This window comes from Stegodyphus dumicola, chromosome 12, assembly GCF_044657685.1.
Source record: "Stegodyphus dumicola isolate Sdum_Otavi_A_Nest chromosome 12, ASM4465768v1".
Classification (NCBI taxonomy): domain Eukaryota; kingdom Metazoa; phylum Arthropoda; class Arachnida; order Araneae; family Eresidae; genus Stegodyphus; species Stegodyphus dumicola.
The window spans coordinates 73,399,594-73,422,375 of NC_140779.1; the positions used below are offsets into that span (position 1 = coordinate 73,399,594).

The 22,782-nt window shown below is 33.8% G+C and overlaps 1 protein-coding gene and 1 non-coding gene across 2 annotated transcripts in view; one reads left to right on the forward strand and one right to left on the reverse strand.

The window, feature by feature from the left end:
- The window catches only part of LOC118199846 (uncharacterized), a 61,361-nt gene extending 43,063 nt beyond the window's left edge, over positions 1–18,298 (forward strand). The window contains exons 7-11 of the mRNA XM_035371708.2: positions 6,519–6,703; positions 12,394–12,604; positions 15,214–15,391; positions 16,104–16,257; positions 17,976–18,298. Of these exons, the coding sequence (XP_035227599.1) occupies positions 6,519–6,703; positions 12,394–12,604; positions 15,214–15,391; positions 16,104–16,257; positions 17,976–18,205 (958 nt within the window). The 3' untranslated portion in view covers positions 18,206–18,298. The remainder of the gene's footprint in view (positions 1–6,518; positions 6,704–12,393; positions 12,605–15,213; positions 15,392–16,103; positions 16,258–17,975) is intronic.
- Positions 18,299–18,978: 680 nt separating this feature from the next.
- Positions 18,979–19,051, reverse strand: TRNAM-CAU (transfer RNA methionine (anticodon CAU)). The gene has a single exon. It is a non-coding gene; the product is annotated as a tRNA-Met (tRNA).
- Between the last annotated feature and the right edge of the window lie 3,731 nt (positions 19,052–22,782).

The following is a 22,782-nucleotide window of genomic DNA, read 5'->3' on the forward strand; positions in this document are numbered from 1 at the left end:
CTGAAGGCGAACGCTTTCTAAGAAGGTGAAGGCTATCCAGTGTTACAGATGGTATAATCCTGGAGCTAATTAAAGCCTCCAATAAACTTCAATTTTTGCATGTGGGAAATACAGTATCCTCTCTTCTTTAAGAAATCGTATTAAAAAGTGAGTTTATTAAAAGAAAAGTAAAATTTAAAAAGTAAAATTTTCACTCAGTTTCATTTCTTAGATATGCCATAACAGTCACGCTTTTTTGTTTGTTTCACATAGCTATGGTTATATTGCAAAAATCTGTATTTGTCGACGATTTAAATCTTCGCACAGACATAAGCATACTTTACTTTCCATTTGCCATTCATCGAAAAGCGTATTTTCTTCTTTTCGATCAATATAGTTAGGAAATAGAAATGCACCAAGCGGAGAGATGAACAACGTATACTTTAGCATTCCCCTGGCAAAAAGTACAAATTGCTGAAGTCTGGATTATTTCTATACATAGCTACCAATACATTCTATGCCTATAGAGCAACCTATTGATGCAGTTGTTTTTTGAGGAAAGGGTAATTGTTTTTCGTAATTTCCTCAACTCTACAAAACTGTGGTGTCAACATCGATTATAGAAGTAAATCTCTTACTGTAAAATTTCATTGCTCAGCAAATTATAGGAAATTTCGCTTTTTCCCTTCGAATTTTAGGCATTTGAAGATAGAGGGCGAGTTTTTCAATTCCTTTTTTAGAAGGATAGCTTCAGGTACGTTATTATAATAAGGTACCTTCAGGTACGTTATAAATGGTCATTATAATAACATATAAACATGCCATATATTGCTTCAGTTTACATACAATCAAAGAAATGAAAATAGTCAAGAAAAGTCAGGAAAAATGAAAACTTTTTTAAGAAGGTCAGGAAAAGATGGCACGTTTTTGAAAACTCAGTTTGGAAAATGGGACGAGAAGTAGCACTAATTCTGTGGGATACTTTGAAGGACCAATGCAATAGTTCGTAAACTAGAGGATCATAGAAATATGATTTCGCTGTAAATTGTAAACTACATATATTAGTCTTCTGCACACTATTTTGTGCATTAATTTGAACACCCTTCGGTTGTTTTTGCTTCGGATACAGAGCGCGGGTAGGTGAAAGCCTATAAAGCGAAGTTATGCTTATAAAAAGCGTTGTTTTGAATGTTAGAAAGTTCAGCCACACGTCTAAGACCTTGCAGAACTGAAATCGCATGTATAAATTGTTCTGCACTATATGAAAGTAAGACTTGTAAGATTGAAGTGCAATTTTTATTAATTGTAAAAACTCAAATGAAAAATATGATGTATCATAATGCACTTTTAAAATGTTGCGAAACGTACCGAAGAGGAGTTAAATTCAAACTTGATCACTTAAAGATGGAAATATAATTTATTATTCTATACTAGAGTTTTAAAATGCTATTTAGATTTTAGAAATTTATAAATTGTATTATGATTTTAAATTTCTGCGGAGGAAACGTTTTTAAGATTTTGTAATTTCATTTTGTTCTACGCCGGGTGAAAATTTTTATTGGTTTTTATTTGTTTTGGTATATAACTTTATATATAGTATGGATTTATTAAGAATAAACTTGAATCACTGCTCTGTTGCGGCATACCAACTCCTTGGGATTGGAAAAATAATTAGCTTGACCCCCTGATGTGGCCCTCATTCAAGAACCGTATTGTATCAATGGAAAGATTGCCTGGGTTCAAGAGACCTGGCTAGTCGTTCATAAAGAAGGAGGCAGGACAGCAATCATTGTTTCAAACGAAGATATTAATTTTCTAGCTGATTGGATTGAAGATACGGTGGTATTTGTTTCACTTAAATTGAGCGAGGATATATTGGGGTTAGTTTCTGTTTATTTCTCGCTCACCGAAGGTTTAAATGGTCATTTTGTCTAATTACAAGAATATATTAAGAGATACAAAAGATATATAATTTTCAAGTAATTTCATTGAAAACATTTTAATTGTAGACTCTTTTCGTGGTTACATTTTAAGTGAACTTATTATGTACAATAACATAGTTTTGTTTATAGTTTTAATTCTCCTCCGACCTTTTCCTCATCTGTTGGTGAGGACGTCACGGATTCCGTACTCGCGTCCGGGAAGATTGACATAAAAGATTATTTATTTAGTGTTTTAAACAGCGAAATTCTTAGTTATCATTTTATTTTATTGAAAGGAAGGTGATAATACGGAAGTAGTTGTTCAGAGATATACAAGATACTCTAGAGATAAAAAATAGATTGGATTGCTCTTGTAAAAGGATAAAAAAGGATATTCAAAGTGTAGGGACATAAGGTATTTTGGAAGCAGGAGTGATGAAAAATGAGCAACGCCTTCGCCGTAAATCAAACCACGAACCTCTGGAATACATGCTCAGCGTGCAAATCACCACACCACGAAGGCGGGAGAAATACTTTATAAAAGTTTAGAAAATGGTTGAGATCACTTACAGAAAGAGAAGAAATACATAATGTCATAATGTGGCTCTGGAGGTGGAAGACGTGGTGATTAAATATACAGATAAAAATTTGAAAATTAAGAAGAAAAAATGCAGGTTAAATTTCTTGGTGGACCCCTCAACTGGAAAAAACAAATAAGAGGGTGAGAGCCCTTAGAAAGAGCTCACAGATAGATAATTTTTAATGGAGATTACAAAGATATTATATAATCGTGAGCTGGTTATATATAAGAGATTCATTAAAAATCGAAGAATGAAAGTAAATATAGATATTTCCTCGAAAGCACAGAATATTATATTAGATTTTTTTTAAATATCAATCAGAAAGCTGAAGAAAAGTATTGTTGATAAAAAGCCTGAAGACGCAAAAGAAGAACATTTTGGAAAAATCTAGGAAAGGAGTATACAGGAGGTTTAATACATAAATAATGACGATGATTATTCTGAGATTACTGTTATAAAAGATGTGGAATTAGAAGATTATTGTTGTGCTCCCGTGAGAGAATTTTCGAGACAAGAGATCCAGATGGTGATTAATAAATTACAAACTAGAAGTGCACAAGCTACAGATGGAATTAGAGCCGCCATCGTAAAAAATATAGTTGATTTTTATTCTGATTTTATGGTTATTTTATACAATAATGTTTTAAATGTCATATTTTTCTAAATATTGGAAGATTGTGAAAATAGTCCTAATTCCGAAAGAAGATGGAAAATACGGAGCAGTTTGTTAAAGTTCCTGGCGGAGGTTTTAGACAAATAACTTACAAAAAGACTTTACAATTATTTATCGACCTCAGAAATTATAACAAGGAGGCAACATGGATTTGAATCGGGCCGCTCCGCTAATGATGCATAGTATGTTTTTTTAAATTATATTCGGTAAAAGAAAAAACTGTTTCACGTGATAGCTGTCTCCTTTGATATTAAAAAAACTTTTGATTCAATGAAATGGAGTATACGTTTACAAATTTTATTAATATTAAGGATCCATATTGATGTTTTCAAACCTATACAAAACGAATTTGAAGAAAGAAAGGAGTAGCTCTCTATAAAAAATAAAGCAGGTGATAAATTACATGAAGTGAAGAGAAGTTTTCTTAAGGTATCATGCAGCGCCCCGCTCCTTTGGAATTCTGTTATCAATGAATGACTTAGTAAGGAGTTCCCCGACCATGTAGAAATGTTTTGTTATGCCGATAACTTAATGTTTGTTGTGTCAGAATGCTTCCTAGAGAGGCTGGAGAAAAATTTAAAGATTCTGTAAATATAACTGATAGCTGAAGAAAAGGAGAGAGATTACAACTCAGCTTTAAGAAGATCAAGGTTCTATTTTTACGCATGGGGATAAAGTGTAAGAAAACCTCGTCTTTTTTATATTGAAAACAAAATTGAACTAATTAAGGATTTGAAATTTTGGGGGTTAGTTTTCTATAACACGCTGACTTTTGTTGAACATTGTAAATATGTACATAGAAAACGTGATTTGATTCTACAGTTTTAAAAAAGAAGCTTCCTATGTGAGAATCTGACTCACAAGAGCACCACATTTTGAAAGATATGTTTTAATGAATATGATATGATTTTAGAAATTATATTCTACGTTACTGGAGCATGGGGAAATCTAGCGTCGGAGATGCCGCGACTTAGAATAAAATTAGATTCCATCCAGAGCAGTGACTTCTGGCCATCACAAGAGATTTTAGAAGTGCTCCAGCGAAGGTAGCCTGCGTGTTAGTTCGCATTTCGTTCCTCTCACTACAATACGACTTTTACTACAAAAATGTTTTTATTAAGGACTGGCATATTGGATATACATGTGATTTAGGACTATATCATTACTAGTTGCGCTTTTGAAACCTTAGATGGGAATTTAATTCATACAAAAGAATAGAATCTCATTGGAATACTATAAAACTGAGCCAAAAGTGTTTTTGTTTCTTTCAGAGAGATTCCATAACTTCGCTGCGACTGGTTTAATTTTATATCAAGCTGGCATAAATTTCAAGAGTTTAGAATGTTGTGAAAAAAATCTTTATATAAATTTTTGTGACATACCAAAGTCTGTTGCTCCGCAATGAATTTCGGTTCATGTCACATGGGATCCCAGAAACCTCGTGTCAGAGCTCCATTAAAGAGCACGAGCAGAGGTGATTTAAAATGTTGTATTTTAGATGTGTTTAAAAATTTTTAACGACCTTGTTAAAAAGCTCTTTTGAAATGAAATGAGGCAGCTGCGAATGGTTCTCTGTGCCAGAAAACCATTTCTGGACATAATCATTCAGCAAGTACCACGAACATATTATTAAAGTTGGAAAGTGACAAATAGTTGATTACCAGAGATCTAAAAACCAATGGAGACTCGAAGGACGAAATATAAACTAAGGATGATGCTCATCGCGTTCTTCGACGTTGCCGGTTTTTGAAAATAAAGAATTTGTAATATTTTACTAGCATAGGAATGGCTACAGTGACTTCATATTTCGAGCTTAGAGACTGCTGTAGAACGGTTCGGCATTAGGTTAGTAGAACGTTAGTTAGTAGAACGGTTAAGGCAGAGCACTATTATAAACGGTGATCCGTATTCGCCAAAACAAAGAAGTTCACTAAGTTATTCCAGGATTAGTTTTTAATTTTAAAATAAGCATTTCTTTTTAAACATTATCGATATCATTTTTTAACTTTCAGATTTAAAACAGCAGGTTTTCAAAAATGCTATGAAGCCAGAAAACAGTAATCTTTCAGAAACGTCAGGAAGACTAGTTTTTAACTTGAAAACAGCATCCCTTCATAAACATTATGAAGCCAGTAAATAGCAACACTTCATAAACGTTTTAAGGATTGCTAAAACCTTTTATGAGAAATAGCTGATCACAAATTATAAATCTTAAAAAGAGAAGCCCTTCATAAATACTATGAGGATTAAACTTGAAGAAAGAAAACGATCAAAAACGTTAAAACACCGATAAGCCGTAGTGCGTAGCACTGTTCAAGTAGGAGTTCAATTTTATTAATCATAGTAGCGAACTAAAATCTTACTAGCATAGTGATTCCACGGCATAATGGTGCCGATATTTTCATGCTAATTGATAATTTTTTATAGTTCCAAGTTAAAAAGTGCCGGCATTTTTGTGCCAGTCACCATTTGTGCCGTAATTAGTTTAGTAATCTTTAATATTGAGCAGTGCATTTGAAAGTGTCGGCTACGTTATGTCGGGGGAAAATAACTAAACCTTTCCTTATCCTGAAGGCCTGAAACAACTGTATTACACGATAAATAGATTCTCTGGAAGGATGAGAAGCTGAAGACGTTTTTAAGTGGCAGCACAATAATCCGTATTCATTTACTCGCCGTATTGAGCCCATCTTGCCCTAAGTGACTTTTTTTGACTTTCCACAGTTCATCTTACACATAAATAGTAAAGCGTATAACAACATTTATAAATTAGAGTATAGAAGTGTTTAAGACGGTATGAAGATAAAGTTGAAAGAAAGTTCAGAACAGAATTTCCAATTGGATCCACGAAAATTGCCAGTAGTGCAGCGAAATGCCTCCTTGCAGAGCGCAGTAAAAATTGAAATTTTATGTAAAATCCTTGCCCAGTTGATAGATGATATTCATCTACCTAACCCTTTGGATGTATTTATGGAAAATGAAATTAGCTCTACAAACTTTTATGGAAGTGAATAAACTACTGATTCGGAAGAATCAAGAATGTCAATAAATTATCTAAAATTTCAGAAAGACTGCACTAAAGGTGATTTTAACGACAATAATCCTTTTTCGCTTTCAGTTATTTAAGAATAAGAGTTAAGGAACTTTTGGATAAAAAAATTAACACGTCTTTTAATGTTTAATGTCTTTGTTTGAATTATGGAGTCAAACGTCTTAAAGTTTATAATCATTACTATATCTTCACAAACATTATTCTGAGAATTAGCTTATTGTAAAATCCGGTTTAGTGTACAGACATTTCATGCAAACAATATTTTTAGTGAAAAGTAACTTTTAGTTAACATCATGTTTTTCGTTCTTCAGATCGGAGGGACGGGCAGTGCAAACCAAAAAGGTGTTTCGCAATGGCCCCAGAGATGTAGCCTGCAGGATGTCGTTGATGACCAGAGCTCAAGGGGCACGAGCCTTCAACAGGGAGATGAAGTCCGGTGGCATGGTGAGAGTTGGACAAGATATGCAGATCAGAGGCGTGGTCAAAGAAGGAGACGGTATGTAGTTTTCATTTAAATGCAAATTCATTAAACTTGTATTAAGTATAAAATGCGTTGTCATGAAAACGACAGTTTAAAATACGAGTATTGTTTCGTGTGAACGATTGGCTAAACAATGCGAAGGAGACAGAAAATGGGATATTTACTGCAGTCGCAAGTGGCAACGAATATTGAATTAGCTGGACCCGTATAAATAATTCAAATGCCATTTCTTCAGTCTCCTCAAAGATGAATATAAGTTCTTATTCTTAGTACGATAACGTGTAAGTTAACGTAAGTATTAAGGATGTGTTAATATGCGTTTTGTTAACCCACTAATTATGTAAAATAACCCTTGCTGTAAAATGTTATTAAGAAATACATATAAAAAACTTTTAAACGATTGTCTTACTTACGCTGATGAGTACTGCACTTTTATAATAAAGAAGATAAAAAATAATAATAATAAAATCGGGTTCATTGACGTATACACGAAAATTCAGATATATCAGATCTTTATTTGCAGCGGTCATAATTTTATTATTTACTGAGAGGAATAAAACTTCTTTGGTATATAGATAATAAATTAGTAACTTATAATACAGAGATCATTGACATACGTTAACAGTATACGTTAGTAAACAGTATATGTTAAACTTTCAGATCTTTGGAGTGTTCGAAGTAGCTCTCTCCAACATCATTGCGCTTTTGCAGCCTGATTTTTCTCCAACTTAAATGCTTTAAGCTATCCATTTCAATAAAAGAGATGCTTTAAAAGCTTCCTCAGTTTCATCTTCGGAATGAAAATTACGATTGTCAATTTTGTTTACATTAAAATTATAAGGTATTTTCTCTCTCCTTCCAACATGTCATCGTCATGTAACAGTAGCACACTCGACGCGTATTTGAGAGGTCCAGGTTTCTGCCCCAGGGAAGTCACTGCACATTTTTCACTCCTCCAGCATCACAAAAAGCTAATGCCTGTACAGTGGCATCCGAACTAAAAAAGCTGGTGGACAATATACATCATCACCAGGATTTGGCGAGTGGGCCCCTAATTCCCAGTCGCCTTTTAATAGGAGGAGTATGTAAGGTATTCGCCCCTCTCCTTTCAGCATGCCTTCTTGGTGCAATTCTTCTTGGCACGACGTGTATTCGAGATGTCCAGGTTCGAATCCTGTTTCAAAATAACCTAATGACTCTACAAACTATAGCCAAAACTAAGAAATATCAGGATAATAGGGTGAATGTTATATAACCTTGAGGTGATTTTTTTCAAGTCTGTCTTAATAGGAATGTGCATTATCATGATGAAGCATGAGTCTTCTAATATTCACTTCAAGAAGAAATTCTGGAAAACGCTTAATAATGTACCTGTTAGTCGCAGTTATCTTCTGTTCAGGAGAAGAGGGTGGATATCATATCACCTTGATGTGATTTTGTTGAAGAAACTGGGCTATCAATCTTGCTGAATGAGAAATTGCATTATCATAACGAAGCACGCGTTCCCTGATATTGACTTCTTGAAGAATTTCTGGAAGACGCTTAATAGTGCACCAATTAGCTGCAGTTATTTTCTGTTCCTCTAAATTAATGCTTTTTCCAGGAGATTAGGATGGATTTTATATCACCTTGGCCCACCAGCGGCTGAGCGATACAGTCGCTGGTTTTTCGGTCCGAGGTTCGAATGCTTGAGAACGGGCTTGCTGCATGAGCCCCATGTGTAACGTGTATACGAGTCAGTTTCCCTTAGGACATTCTCCACGAAGACAGACCTTCCTTCAGGCAGATAGCCCTCGATTCCTTTGTCATAATCAAATAAACCAAACCAAACTTATATCAACTTGATGTGATTTTATTCAAGTAACTGAATTGTCAATCTTACTGAATGAGAAGGTGCATTATCATGAAGCATGAATCTCCTAATATTCACTTCTTGAAGAATCTGTAGAAGACGCTTAATAGTGTACCAGCTAGCTGTAGTTCTTTTCTGTTTCTCTATCTTACTGTTCTTGTACCTTTGAAGAAAACGGCATACATTTCTTTTCCCTTACCCTTGTTTGTTTTTCACTATTGTATGTTTGGAGTCACCTTCAAAGGTCCATACTTTATTTTCCTGACGTGTTGGAACGTCAAAAAACTGTATGTACACTTCATCCTCAGTTATGATTTTAAGAATAAAGCGGTTCCACCATCATTAAGTAATTTTGTGGTTTCGATACTGATTCTGATTCGTTTCGCTTTGTGGCCTTCTATTAAATTAAGGGGGACCTAACGACAAATAAATTATTTCATATTTAAATAATTACTTCATGTCTATATTTATGTATAAGTGAAAATCCAATTTTAAGTTTCTTCTGTATCATTTATTAGGTATAGCGATTATCATTCATATTTTCTCGAAGAACAGCTAAACAAAGGTCCTGCTGTTTGTTTTTATCCGGGAGAGAATTTCTGTCTCCATGAAATTCTGTAAATCATCTGAATTCAGAAGCATGGAATAGAATTTCATTTCCATATGCTAACTGTAAACGTTGAAGTCATTTTTTTTATTTAGCCCGCTTTAAAACCATAAAAAAAATCATAGCGTGACCGTCAGTTTCATTTTTTTTTTTTTTTTTTTTTTCAAAATTTATTCTACGATAGATAAATAGCAATTGTCAAATTGTCATCTGAGGACATAAAAGATTTTAGATTTACATATCCATCAAATATTTTCTTTTAACATATAATGTCTGCTCCTTCTAAAACAGAGTTATCTACTTAAGCGTTGCAATGACGTAAACGTTATTTGTTAAACTGAAAATACATTTTGAAAGCTAACGATATAAGAAGTAAGAAAGCTAACTATGTTAACTAATTTCATTAAAATAAATGTTTATTAAACATCCTACTTTCCCGATATTAGGCCCCATTTCTCTTGTATGATGAAGTTGACGTTAAGCCTTCGAAGAACATGTTAATCCCAAGTGCTCTGAAATCGGATTACCTCCTCAGTTAAGCTAACAGGCTTAATATTCGGTATTGCTTCAATCCAATTTTGCCCAAAGAGAACATGTTAGATGTTGACATTCAAAATGTCCTAACGGATGTTTTATGAATAGCAGCGACACATTTTTTGCTTGCTGTTAAAGATGGAATCATTGTACAGATTTATTCAAAAGTAAGGATTAGGCATTCGATTCTTCGAATTCAAAAAGATTTGACATCCGAAAAGTTGAATCTTCGGAACTCTTTTTTTTTTTTTTTTTTTTTTTTTTTCGTCGTTCGAGTCATATAGATCCTAACCCTAAAGGCTCTAAAAGGTTTAACTGAAAACTTAAGAATGATTAGTTTTATTGGAGTGAAATAAAAGCGTTATTGAAAAAAAATGAAAAGGAAAGAAAAATGTGATTGCTACAATTTTTCGTGGTAGCTAGCTCGTGGGTGCCCAAGTGTCATACTCTTAATTTTCTGAAAACAAGTAAACTTTCACTGTTTAGGATTAATTTGCTTTAATTATGTAAGCAGTCTTCTCTTTTGTACATCGCTTGAAAGGATTCTGGGAAAATATGAAACACCTGAAAGATGTTTCAGCAAATCATATTCAAAAATGAACTGTAAAACTCAAGAATTTTCAGTTTTCATTATATACTTTATTTACTAAATTTCATTTGTATACTTTCTTAACATATATGGGTTATATTTTTTAAAACTACATCCTTAAACTCGTTTTTCATCAAACACGTATTCAAGATTTGCTTTAAGAACGTTTTTTAATAAGTAGATTATATTCTCAGATGTGGGACTCGGGAAATCAGGAAACCATCAGTCAATCTTTCTAAAAGAAAAAAAAAAAAAAAAAAAAACTAAGAAAATTCAGTAGCGCAAACATCCCTAACGGGCCAAGGCCTGCAGTGCCCCGAAATCTGCTTTCTTGACGTTTGCCACTCTAAAGAGAGGTCACTAAAAATTGTAAAAATTTGCATTGCTGTGAATTTACAAGGTAAAGCAAAGCAGAAAATCGAGGGGTTATTGAAATTAGAAATGCCATTAGCTAAATTGTTTCAGAACTTCAAAAGCGTTTGTATTCATTATGCGCGCATAACGGCAAATGCTGCCATAGTACGAAATATCTTGCTGCCTCAAGTTGGCCACTGTCAAATCATAAACAGCCAGTGACCAGTGGCCTAAATGCTTACCAGCATCCTTCATTTTCCTTTCAATAACGATTTTAAATTTACTGCATAGCTCCAAACGGATGGACAATGGTCTTGACAGATGCCAACGTCCTTCGGTTTAATTTTGTCTTAAAAATATGTTCCAAAATGTTTGAAATGATACATCGTAACGCTCCGGTTATTGCATCACACTGCATAGGGGCAAATCTTCTCTTTTCTGGAACCATAATATCTCTAATTTGCCTTTTGCGTGGCTGCAGATCAGTTGTTATTGGTGTAACGGCATTTAGAAAAACATTAAAAGATCTTTAATTTATTTTCTAAACTTAATAAATGTGAAAATGAGACTGAATACTAAGTGTTAGATTAAATATTGTTATTCTCATAAGACAGACTGAGAGATGTTAAAGCAATAAAAAGCGTTTCTTGATCATTTATTGCGCTGTATTAGACACACACAGTAAATTATTAATGTTGATGCAATTGTATTTTATTCTGAAATTTATAGATCTGTGAATTTATGCTTAGCTTAATACGAGATTATTTTCTTTCTTCTGATAGATGTGCAGTTTGCAGCAATATTAGACTGCAACGCTAGAAATCTTATAGCAATGTTAAATTGAATTAAATAAAAACAAACTAGTCGATAGCATCAGAAACGCCAAAAATCCGTTCATCTACTGCACAATGATGGAATATATTTGACTTAGCAAAGATCAAATTAGCTGGACACGTAAAAGCTTTGTCTTAGTTTCTAAGCCAAGAAATTGCCTGTGCGAAAAGTATATTTGTTTCCCGCTTTTTTTTTTTTTTTTTAACCAGATTCCGTTTTCGAGATTAATTCACCAGTTATTCTCTATAATAACTTACGAAACAGCGATGGGCGATCTGTTTGATAACTGATTCAAAAAACGGACTCTCTAAGTGAACAAACGGCGATTCGAAAAACTAAGAGGTAGCTCCTTCGAAGGAAAGGAAGAAAAAGTGCCAGGAAATTTTAATTCTCATTTTAAGGAAGAAAAGAACGTCTAGCCTCCTGTGTCAAACGTGAATTTAGCTTTTCTCATGTAAAACTTTTAAAACATTTCTTAATTCTTGAATTTAATTTCTATGTTGAAAGAAGGTTTTGGAGAATCTCAAGCTACAGTTCAAAGAAATCAGTAAAGGGAATTAGCGGTTGATTGAGACAATTTACCCGGTAATTGGATACTTTTCGCTCTTAGCTCCATACTCTCACATTGCTCTTGATTCCCTTTCTGTTCTCAATCTTATTCGTCAAGGTTATTGTTAATGAGCGCCAAGTCGTAGAAAGAACCGATTCAGCTCAGTGAGCGAGCATTATGATTCATCTTCCAAAACGAGCAGTATTTTTCACCGCTATCGGGTAAATGTGAAACATTCTTAAACGCCACTTTAAAGTACACTCTTTGTAAATGAATTAACAAATCTTGGCTTATAGGCGGAATTCATAAACAAGAATAGGAAACACAAATTTTCATAATAAAATGTATTGTTGGTTATTTAACTAACAATACCTTTTTTCCTCAGGTTGGAACTACGCTATGTTGAAAGATGTTATAATAACTCGCGTATCTGGAAACAAATTTGGTGGCAATGTTCGTGGATATCCTTCCAATGGGCACGACGCACCTGGCAACAGTTTAGATGCAGGGGAGAATGCAATTTACAGAGATCACAGGCCGTCCCATTCGGATGCAGTTACAGCTCATGACGTTGCGCAGCTAGTGTTTAGTGATGGGTAAGTTTACTTTGCTATATAAAATTTACACCTGCAGGATTAAACCCAGCATGGCACCAAATGTTATGCTTTGATTGAGTGTTGGAAAATTTCGGTATGCGTTGCTTGAAAGTTGTGTTCTCCAAACATTTTGGATCATGGCTTCCTTGCTTGAACGTTTTTTTTATAACGCCCTTTACTCTTTTTGTAAGAATATTTAATTAAAATTGTATAATTAGAATACAATCTACTTGCGCATATTTTCGAACCTGAACCAATCCGTCAGATTTAAGTCCTCGGCTGTAAAAATTTATCCCAAACTGAAAAATTCATCCATAAACTGAATTTAAATTCGCCCTGTAAATCGAATTATATATATCGCCAAAAGCTGGTCGCCTAACTTAACTATATTTATTAGATTACATGAAGGTGGGCGAAAATTCCTCAGTCTTTCGAAAAATGGGCCATAAACGATCCCTCAAGCTTCAGTAATGTTATCGGAGAAGCTGAATATGATATTATTTACAAGGTAGATGATGACTATATAGCTGGTGAAACAGAGGGACGGTGCCATTCATCTGGGCTGTTGAGTAGAAGGACTACCGAGAAATCCACGAAACTGCCAAGTTAGTTACTGATATTCAGTAATTTGACAAATCTATAGCATTATTGAGTAAAATAAAAAATGATACTTTTTCAGTTAATTTCAATTATTAGTACTTTTCCAAGGCATTTCTGATCGAATTAATTGCGAGTCATCTTAAACTCTCTCTCTGTATCTCTATGTATATCCCGATACTCAAGTTTCAGTAAGAAAATGTCTAATAAAATTTTTCGTCCTATACACAGAAATATATGACAATTCATTACTTAATTGTACATTAAAATGACTAGTTCATTTCATATTTATTTGCAAAACTTACCAGTGAAAATAACAGAAAAGATAATATTTTTATTTTCATGCTAATTATTTAATTTAAGGGGACTCATACACCTTAAAACCAATAAGATGTTCGAATAAGTGACTGTTGCAAGAATTGGGATAACGTATTTATTTTAAAAGCAATTGCTACCAACGTTTTACAGCTGACTACATAATATAGCTGTTTTCTGAAAGAATAATCAGAAAGTTTGTGTTGCCACAAATATTTTTATAATTTAATCCCCTTTGTGAGAACATTTTTCATCATGTTTCTAACTTGCGCGCACAGTTTAAAACATTCTGTTTGATAATTTAATTCCATATTTAATATATAGCTTTTATAACATTTGGAAACTATTGTGAACCTAAAATTCTAAAAATTTCATGTTAAATATTTATTTTATTTTGAGTTAAGTTTATAAAATGTATTTTATTAAAAAATTTTAATGTTTTCGTCTATAAAATTTTTCAGTATTAAAATATTCATCAGATTGTTGGTTCAATTAGGAAGTAGTGCCCATATAAAGAATTCCATCAAATTTCAAGTATGACCCATTAGCCATTTTTAAAATATCTTGCGCGCAAGGTGGAAACATGGCGAAATATTTTGTCACAAAGAGAATTAAATTACAAAAATATTTATGGCAACACAAAGTTTCTGTTACTATTTTCCAAAGCAGCTATATTATGTAGTCAGATGTAAAAAGTTGGAAGTAATTGCTTTTAAAATAAATAAAATATCTCAATTCTTGCAACAGTCACATATTCGAAGATCATAAGGGGTTTAAGGTGTATGAGTCCCCTTAATGGATTTAAAAATTAGACGTGTATGAGGCTATGCAAAAGTAATAATGATAATGATAATGAAAATGATAATGTAGTATAAATACTATTAGTATTACAATAGTAAAAGTAATATTTTATGGGGATAAGAAGTATAAAATATGATGCTATTTTATATGTAACCTGTTCAAAGTATTGAATAAATTATATCTAAATATAATTGAAAAGTACAGCTTTTTTGAAATTTAATTCCCTCTTTCTGTAACGAAAAGCTCCCAAGAGAGAGACATTTATGATTTTGAAAAAGACTAGATTTAAACAAATACTATTTACTACAAAAGTATTTCAAAAAGTAAACTTTCCATAATTATACAAAATTCTGTTTAGGTTTCTACAATATGCAGGAGCCTATATTTAAAGAATGAAATAATTTTATTTGAAAATGAACTAAAATTCAATGTTGGTTTTATAGAGTATGCATTTCCAAAGGCATACTACGGCTTTTTCATGATGTGAAAATGTTATATTCTGTAAACTAGAAACCCGCCATTTAAAACAGGGAAACGAGATAAGTAAGAATTTATCCACGGAAGACTTTTTTTGTTGTTGTTGTTTTACATTTGTAGGGCATTTCAAATCAGTTACTTTGAAGTTTTCATTCTACAGCTTTTACTGATTTTTTCTTACTTGTAATACTTCGGTCAAGAGAATACAATATTTTCAGAAGACTTATTTCCTTTAAAATGCAATTTGTTTTTTGTGAAACTATGATTACTTTGATATTGATGTTTGTCTAATCTTAATTTGGATACTGAGGCATTTCTCTTCCTCACAAGATCTTTTATTTGATATCTTTGTTCTTGGCCCAAATCTGGCTGGCTGTCATCAGTGAGAGGAAAAAGTAAGTCATTTTGCTTTGTTTCAGCTGCCGGAATCCGCTTTACAGACCAGTGGCTCCCATCCATCCTCAAAGGGACCCTCAAAATCCGTTGGTGGTCACCTTCAACTTCAAAGCTTTTATGTTTCAAAATATGCTGGATGGCGAATCTCTCCGTCTCTCTGTTCAAGTGGTGGCTTGCGTCGAATTAGCCGACTGTCAACAGGTAAGGTATTCCTCCCCCCGATGGGGTTGAAATATTGTGGCTGAAGTTCCTAATATATATTGTCTTTTATGTATTATTACTTAGCGTTCTCGATAATGATCTACCCAAATCTGGCTGGCCATCATCATCCAGATGAAATCGTGCCATTTCATTTGCCGTCCTGAAGTGAGAATAATATGACCATACCTTTTTGAGAAAGAAGGACACACGGTCACTGCGACATGTCAATATCTAAAGATAATTACAGTATTTCTCGTAGCAAGGAATCAATGATATCGGTAATGTAATTTAGACATTCTAAGAAGATGAAGAAACAGCACATGCTCAACAAATGAATTTAGACAGCACTTTGATGAAACATTTCACCACGCCTCATTTCATAAGGTCATGATGATGCATGATGTACTTCACCACTTCCTAGATCTGTCACTAATCTGTATGTTAGTCGCCAACAGTTAGTCGTTAAGTCTCTTTAAGTAAAACTGAAAATGCTCCTTGGAAAAAAAAAAAAAAAAACATAGGAAACATTATTAAACTCAAATCTCTCAGCGGAATAGTTATAAATTAGTATGAAACAACCACACTGTTTCAGACCCATTAACATGCGGTTTTATGTACCAACTGGGTCAACATTTTACAACATGAACACGAAACGATGTCTTAGTAGACTCATAGTGTTGCTTATCGTTTCATTATCATTCCCTTTCTGCAGGTATTTTGTCCAGGAGATGGTCAGAGGGGTGTTGGAAAGAAACGAAAACGCAGAGAGTATCAGCCAGTCAATTCTACACATTGGGACGATCCGTTGGTGAAGAACTTTACAGAAGATTTCCAGCTGACTGTCACATTCGGAGGATTCGCTAAAAGTAAGTTCTGTGCTCAAGACTTAACACTGCATGAATTAATTATATAGAGTCTAGAATTACAAAAAAAATATCAATTATCTGCCCACTTCACACTAGAGATCTCATTTCGGGATTCGAACTTTGATTTCTTGGAATGCAGTTCAGCATTTATGCATTTGTCGGGATATTCATAAACCGAAGATTGCCATCAAAGTATTGCCAATGTATTGCGAAACTTTACTGTAGGAATGAGATGCACAAATCTTTGAATTCCTGAAACCTGGGAAATGATCCTAATTCTAAAGCCCCAATTTTCTTAATTACAAAGGTATCTATGGCACGTAATCTAATCGTTGCGAATGACACCGTTTTGCGTTCGGTCTGCTAAATTAAGTAAACTTAAATTAGCCGTAAAAAACTAAAACTTGATTTTCTAATATCTGTATGAACTGTCCCCTGATATTATTCTGCGCCTTAAGAGGGCAGAAATTTACTGGACAATGTATTCAAAATCCGGAATACTGTGGCATGGAGGCAGTAGGCATTTCACCAAATCTCACATATGCTGGATAGGGAAATCTTCCGAGGCCTCGGAAATATCTAGGTAGGATATATACCGTTTTGGGAATTATAATAGTATCACAGCTTTAATAGTATCTTGTCACATAAGCGCTCTGTCCTGATCGGTATGGTAGTTAGCGATGCTAATTAGAGAACCGATGGACTTGTGTTTCGTATATGAAGAAGATCCATATACTAGAGAAGGTATGAAAGTTTGTACAATCCCTGTACGGCATAGGAATACTCAATGCACTGGCCAGCCGAAAGCTTCTCGAACTGTTTGGTGATATGGGAAAGAGAGATGGCTGACTCTAGGGCCGTTTTCCGAGATGTCTTTCATCAAATCGGTGTGGAACTAAACCGTTTATGTGGTGAGACTCTATCTGTGCAATCTATGGCGAAATTCTGGTGTCGCCCTCACTTGCACCTGTACCTGTCACCTTTGTGCAAATTGGCCACTTTCAGAAAACTCTACAAAGATGCTTTCGCATAAATGATACCCTCTAATGAACATCAGCTTCTAAATTGTAAAAAGCAACTTTCATGAAGTTATGGGTACTTTGCTGCCGAGATGATACTAAGCGCGTAGGCTTCTAACTTATTGCTCAGAGTAATAAAACAAATGAAAATTCTATTAGCATAACGATAACCTGACATAAAGGTAAGTGTCTCCTTCATAAAAGTTTCTTTTGTCTGATTTTAATAATGAGAAAGAGAACCTTTATGCCAAGGCACTCTTATAAAAATTTCTGTTTTCTCGAATAGTGGACAACTCGCATAAAAGTGCCGGTACTTTTATGATGAAGCGCTATTATAAAGGAATCCTTCTGGGTAATGTAGCCGATCATTACCCTACTGGAATATCGCCCCTGTTTCAATCTCGCCTGCCTAGAATGGGAGTATATGGGGAGAGTGGAATCTCATCATACAGTTAGCCATCACCGTTCCACTAACGTGAAATAGCTTATAACTCTCCATACAACACTGTTTTCAGTGGGGGGAGGGATGTATCGCTCGATAGGGAAATATCTGCTCTAAGTTCAACTTTTTCCGGTACAGTTCGGATAATCCTAGTACTACAGTATTATATTTGTATCATTTCAATTTTTTTGAAGGAAGTTTTTCTCTTTTTCATGAAAAATCTACATTTTAAAGGTACACTTCATTTTTATTTTCAGCGCCGATTGTGTCATCGGCTTCTGACATCGAAGTGACATCCAGTTCCATGAGCGGCGAGTGTAAAATCATTTTAATATCCGTATCCAGTGCTGCAATTCTCTTCTGCCTCGTCACCACTTCGGCTGCTGCCATTGCGATAGGAAGCAAAAGGAAAGGCGTGCTGGCGCCATCTGCCGATGAACTAGCGAAAATCAGGAAGAGTTTGGAGAGATCCAGGCGAAGGAAATAAGACTAATATTTAAAAAGTTGTGATCTAAGTGAAAAATGTATATTAAAACAATAACACTATATTTTCTAAAGCGAAATAAAGCTAATATTTTATACCATTCTTCGCGTTTGTTTTTAAGGCCTTAATTTCGGAATTTGATTTTAAAATAAAGCTTTCTAGGAGAGTTCGATTATCGCTTAGGCGCCGTAGAATCTCGGCCTAAGATCCCCTGATTTAGTTAAAAGCATTATTTATTAATCTTATTAATAGTATAAGTGTAGGGAGCGTTATTAAGATTTCCATACCTTATTTGCCAATTGCTCATTTTATAATTGTATTCCTCTTGTACACGAGAAGATTAATAATTAATATTATTTTATTTAATCGAATTACAGGAGCAGTTCCTTCAGAAGAATTCCGGGAAATTGATTAAAACAAAGTACGATATAATTGCCTGAATATATAAGGAAAAATGCTTCCGTAGAGAAAGTTTTAAGGGAAAATCGCTAGTATTCACATTACACATGCCCCCCCCCCCAAAAGGAAAACTTGTAGAGACATTAGGATTTTTTTTAAGTAGAAGAGATGAACAATGCCGTCGCCGTGCCTCGAATACGCGTTGAGAGTGCTGACCACTACAGTATGAAAGCATGCTAAATAGGCGAGAAAAATACCTTATATATTTCCCCTTTTAAAGGAGTATATATGGAGAAGCATCATTCATCACCTTTTTTTTAGTTCGCGCACCACTGTAGAGACATCAAGACTTTTTTGAAGAGATGAAAAATGAACAATGCCCTCGCCGGGGCTCGAACCACGGACCTCTCGAATATGCGTCGAGCGTGCTGGCCACTACACCACGAAGGCATGCTAAACCTTAAAAACTCATTCAATGAGCCTTTTCCCTTGAAACCGAAACTAGAACATGAAACTTTCAATAGTTTTCTGTTGATGAATGAAAAAGCTTCAAGTTCAATTTCAGCATTTCAACATCCGAACAAACAGAATAATTTAAATTTTGCCTACCTGTCGAACGAGATTGATTCTTTCGAAAACATTAATTAAATCCCGACTTTTATTGACTCACGAACGCAGTACACAACAAAGAGCAGGAACATATACAGCAAGTTATAATTCGATTTCGACATTCGTCGCTCGGATATACATCGCAGCTTACTCCCGTCCTTTTTGGTCTTAACACCTCTCTTAAGAATGCAGCCATTAGTAGATGAAAAGCAATGGTATGTACTTGCACTGAAGTGAAGCCAGGAAATCTCCATGTATCTATCGAGAAACTACCAGTGTTTCGCGGCTGGGTCCACTGAACAAACTAGATAACAACTATCTTTCAGGGAGGGAGCTTTGTTGTCGATAAAGGGGAACACATGATATTGTTCTTGGAAGTATTTTCTTCTATCGGACAATGCTGATTCCGTACAAACAGCGGCCGAGTATTTAAGACCGTGGATACTGGGAGTTCGGCACAGCAAATAGACTGGCAATAGGAATTCGTGGTTTTTCCCATTGCATAACATGTATGCTAGTCAATATCCCTTAGAACCGTTTTCCGTTTAAGCATCTTCATCTTTAGGCAGATAGCCCTTGTGAGCTTTGCTATGTAGTTTATAATATCTTATACTTAAACTTTCTTTGTTATAAGTTATGTTATTTATAGATAATATCTAAGAACAATATTTTTGTTTAATACTTAAATTTTTATATTTCTTTTGTTACCTTCTCACTTCTTTCCTGATATTAGTGAACACTAGCTATAGCAACCCGATAATACCTACAGCAACATATTAACAAGTCCTCTCATGACTGCTGCCATCTATTAACAGATATATGAACTAAATATCTGAGTGAAAGGTAATATCAAAACAACAACAAAAAAGTAATAAAAATTTTGAAAAATAATTCATTGTGCTTTATAAATAAATGTAAAAAAAAGTAAAATAAAATAAAATAAAATAATAAATAAAATTCTTGTGTCTAATGAATAAAAGAAAATTTTATATCATCATTAATTCTCATATTTATATTTCCATCTTTTTTCTTCCTAAAAAAAAGCATGTTTAATGATATGTTAAGAGCACCTATGAAGAAGCAGACTACTATAAATATAGCACGTCAAGTTAATTTTGTATTACGCATTTTGCCATTTTTGAACAGATATGTAAAATAAATATGATTCAAACATGCTTTCTAAAATTAGGGAAGTGTTACTGCTGCCATCTATGGTAAACATTTAAAACTGAGTTACAATAGCTGAATTTTCCGACTTTTAATATTTTCGTGTTTGCTTCACATTTATTCCATGATATAACCTATTTTATGACAGATATAATAATATCAAATATTATTATATTCCATGATAAACCTATTTTATGACAGATTTAGTAATATCAAATATTATTATATCTATTATTTAGTCGTTATTAGTGTAAATGTGTGATTATAAGGTATGTTCGTAACTTGGAATTAAATAAATTCATTTGTATTTCAATTATATTCAATAATTTTTATGCATTGAAACCATCATTGTTATCATTGCATGAAGTCTTTTAATGTGAACTTCGAATGTCACCTGCTTAAAGAGACCTTTTTTCCATTTAAATGAAAGAGAGAAATCAGTTCATGGAACATGAATATTCGTTATTTTTTCGTATATTATATTTTTTACGGTGAATTTCGCAATTGCGTTTAATCAACCTCATATATTAAACCAATATTAAATATATTAAACCAACCTTACTAAGTGAGCTTGATTTAATACATTAATGTATTAGTATTTTTGTCTGTTACTCTGCATTATCTTTTCTACCTACTGATTCAACATAATTTGAAGTATGGAGTCATGATCTAACTCTGACTGCCAAATGAAATGCTGATAAGATCACTTTTGGTAGCAATTTGAATGAGAAGAGTGTCAGATCAGGTGTGCAGAACTATCATATGCCAGATAATATATATATATACAACATGTGTATATACATATATATATATTAGAAATTGTAGTAAGCTCGCCTAAAAGTTACCAGGAGCTGTGGCTCAACACATTTTAAAAAACAATGTCATTGAAGGGTGAGAAATTATGCTACACGAGAAAAGAAAATAAATACAGTAAAATACTTAGCGTTGGAAACTAGTAATGGCAAAAAATACAGTATTGTACTAACAGTATTGTACATACAGTATTGTACAGTAGTACAATACTGTATGTACAATACTCTCTTCTCATACAGTATTGTACTAACTACCTTGCTTGTTATAAATTAGGAAACTAAGAACAAAAAATTGGAGCAATGGAGAAAACAGCAAATAGCATGAAAGAGAAAAAGAGAAAATTTTTTTTGAAACGAAATTCTAAAATCTAATTATAGCCCTTTATCTTTGCAAGATTATCTACTAGAATTTTCTCTTCTTTTTATAATTTAGTGTTACATTTTAACTTTAAATATTAATTTATAACGTTAATGGTTGCTTTTTTAGTTTGCAGTTGTGTTCATTAGTTGGCAGCAATACTAAGGTCACTAAAATATAACAAATCAAAGACAAATGTGAGAGCGGTTGAAAAGACTCGAGTGCACAGTTTTGAGATTTGCTTTGTTGGTTAAATTTTTTTGGCGTGGCTCTGCAACTAGTCATTATATTGAAAACGGAATTCGAAACAAAACACTTATCCGCTGACTGTTTATTAATTACGAAACATTTAATTGCAGAGCTTCAGTAGTAGCACAGAAGACTGCCGATAAACGGTGAGACAATTATAGCTGTTCGAGCTGGTAATGGACATAGGTAGGCAGAAATGAGTGCGAAACTGTACACTGACGCTTAAGTGGCAGCGAATAGTTGAAATGATGAAAATATAATAGATCTTGATAAAAACAGCAACAAGGAAACGTTAGAACAACGCAAGTAGCTTTGAAAGAATATAAGCGCAGACATAGAGTTTGAAATAATACGTAGAGTTGGTTTTGTGAAACACAATTGGGAAAACAAAATATACAGCACTGAAGAATACTAAATCATTGTTGAATAAATAGATCTACTCATGTAAATATTATATAAACTATATAAGAGTCAAAATAACTTGCTGAATAATATTGTGGCGGATGGTTCGAGGCCGTTTGATTGGATGTTCGACCGTTGGATTGTAATCTACCAATCTGGCAATATGGATATAATTTGAATTTATAATCTGCGTCAAAAATATTATGAGAACTTTCCAGGATAAAGTCTTGAATATGTTGTATCTTTAGATCCTCATAAGTTTGCTGGTTCCTTAGAAACTGCGGAATGTTTACAATCGTTCTCAGAATCTATTATTTTCAGGGACATCGATTTTTTCTATAGGATTTTAATGCTATTGTCTACACAGGGGTAACATAGAAAAGTACTGGATAAATAAAGCTGGACAATGTATCCTTTCCTCTTTTAAGGTGAAGCCTTGATTTTCACCCTACAATAATGTAAATTGTTATAAAGCAGCATTAGCTCGATTTAAAGCGGGATCAACTTGTTCTGTGAAATGTAATTAATTGCCCAGAATGACACCAAGATACTTGGTAGAATTCACGACTGGGACGTTTCGGTTG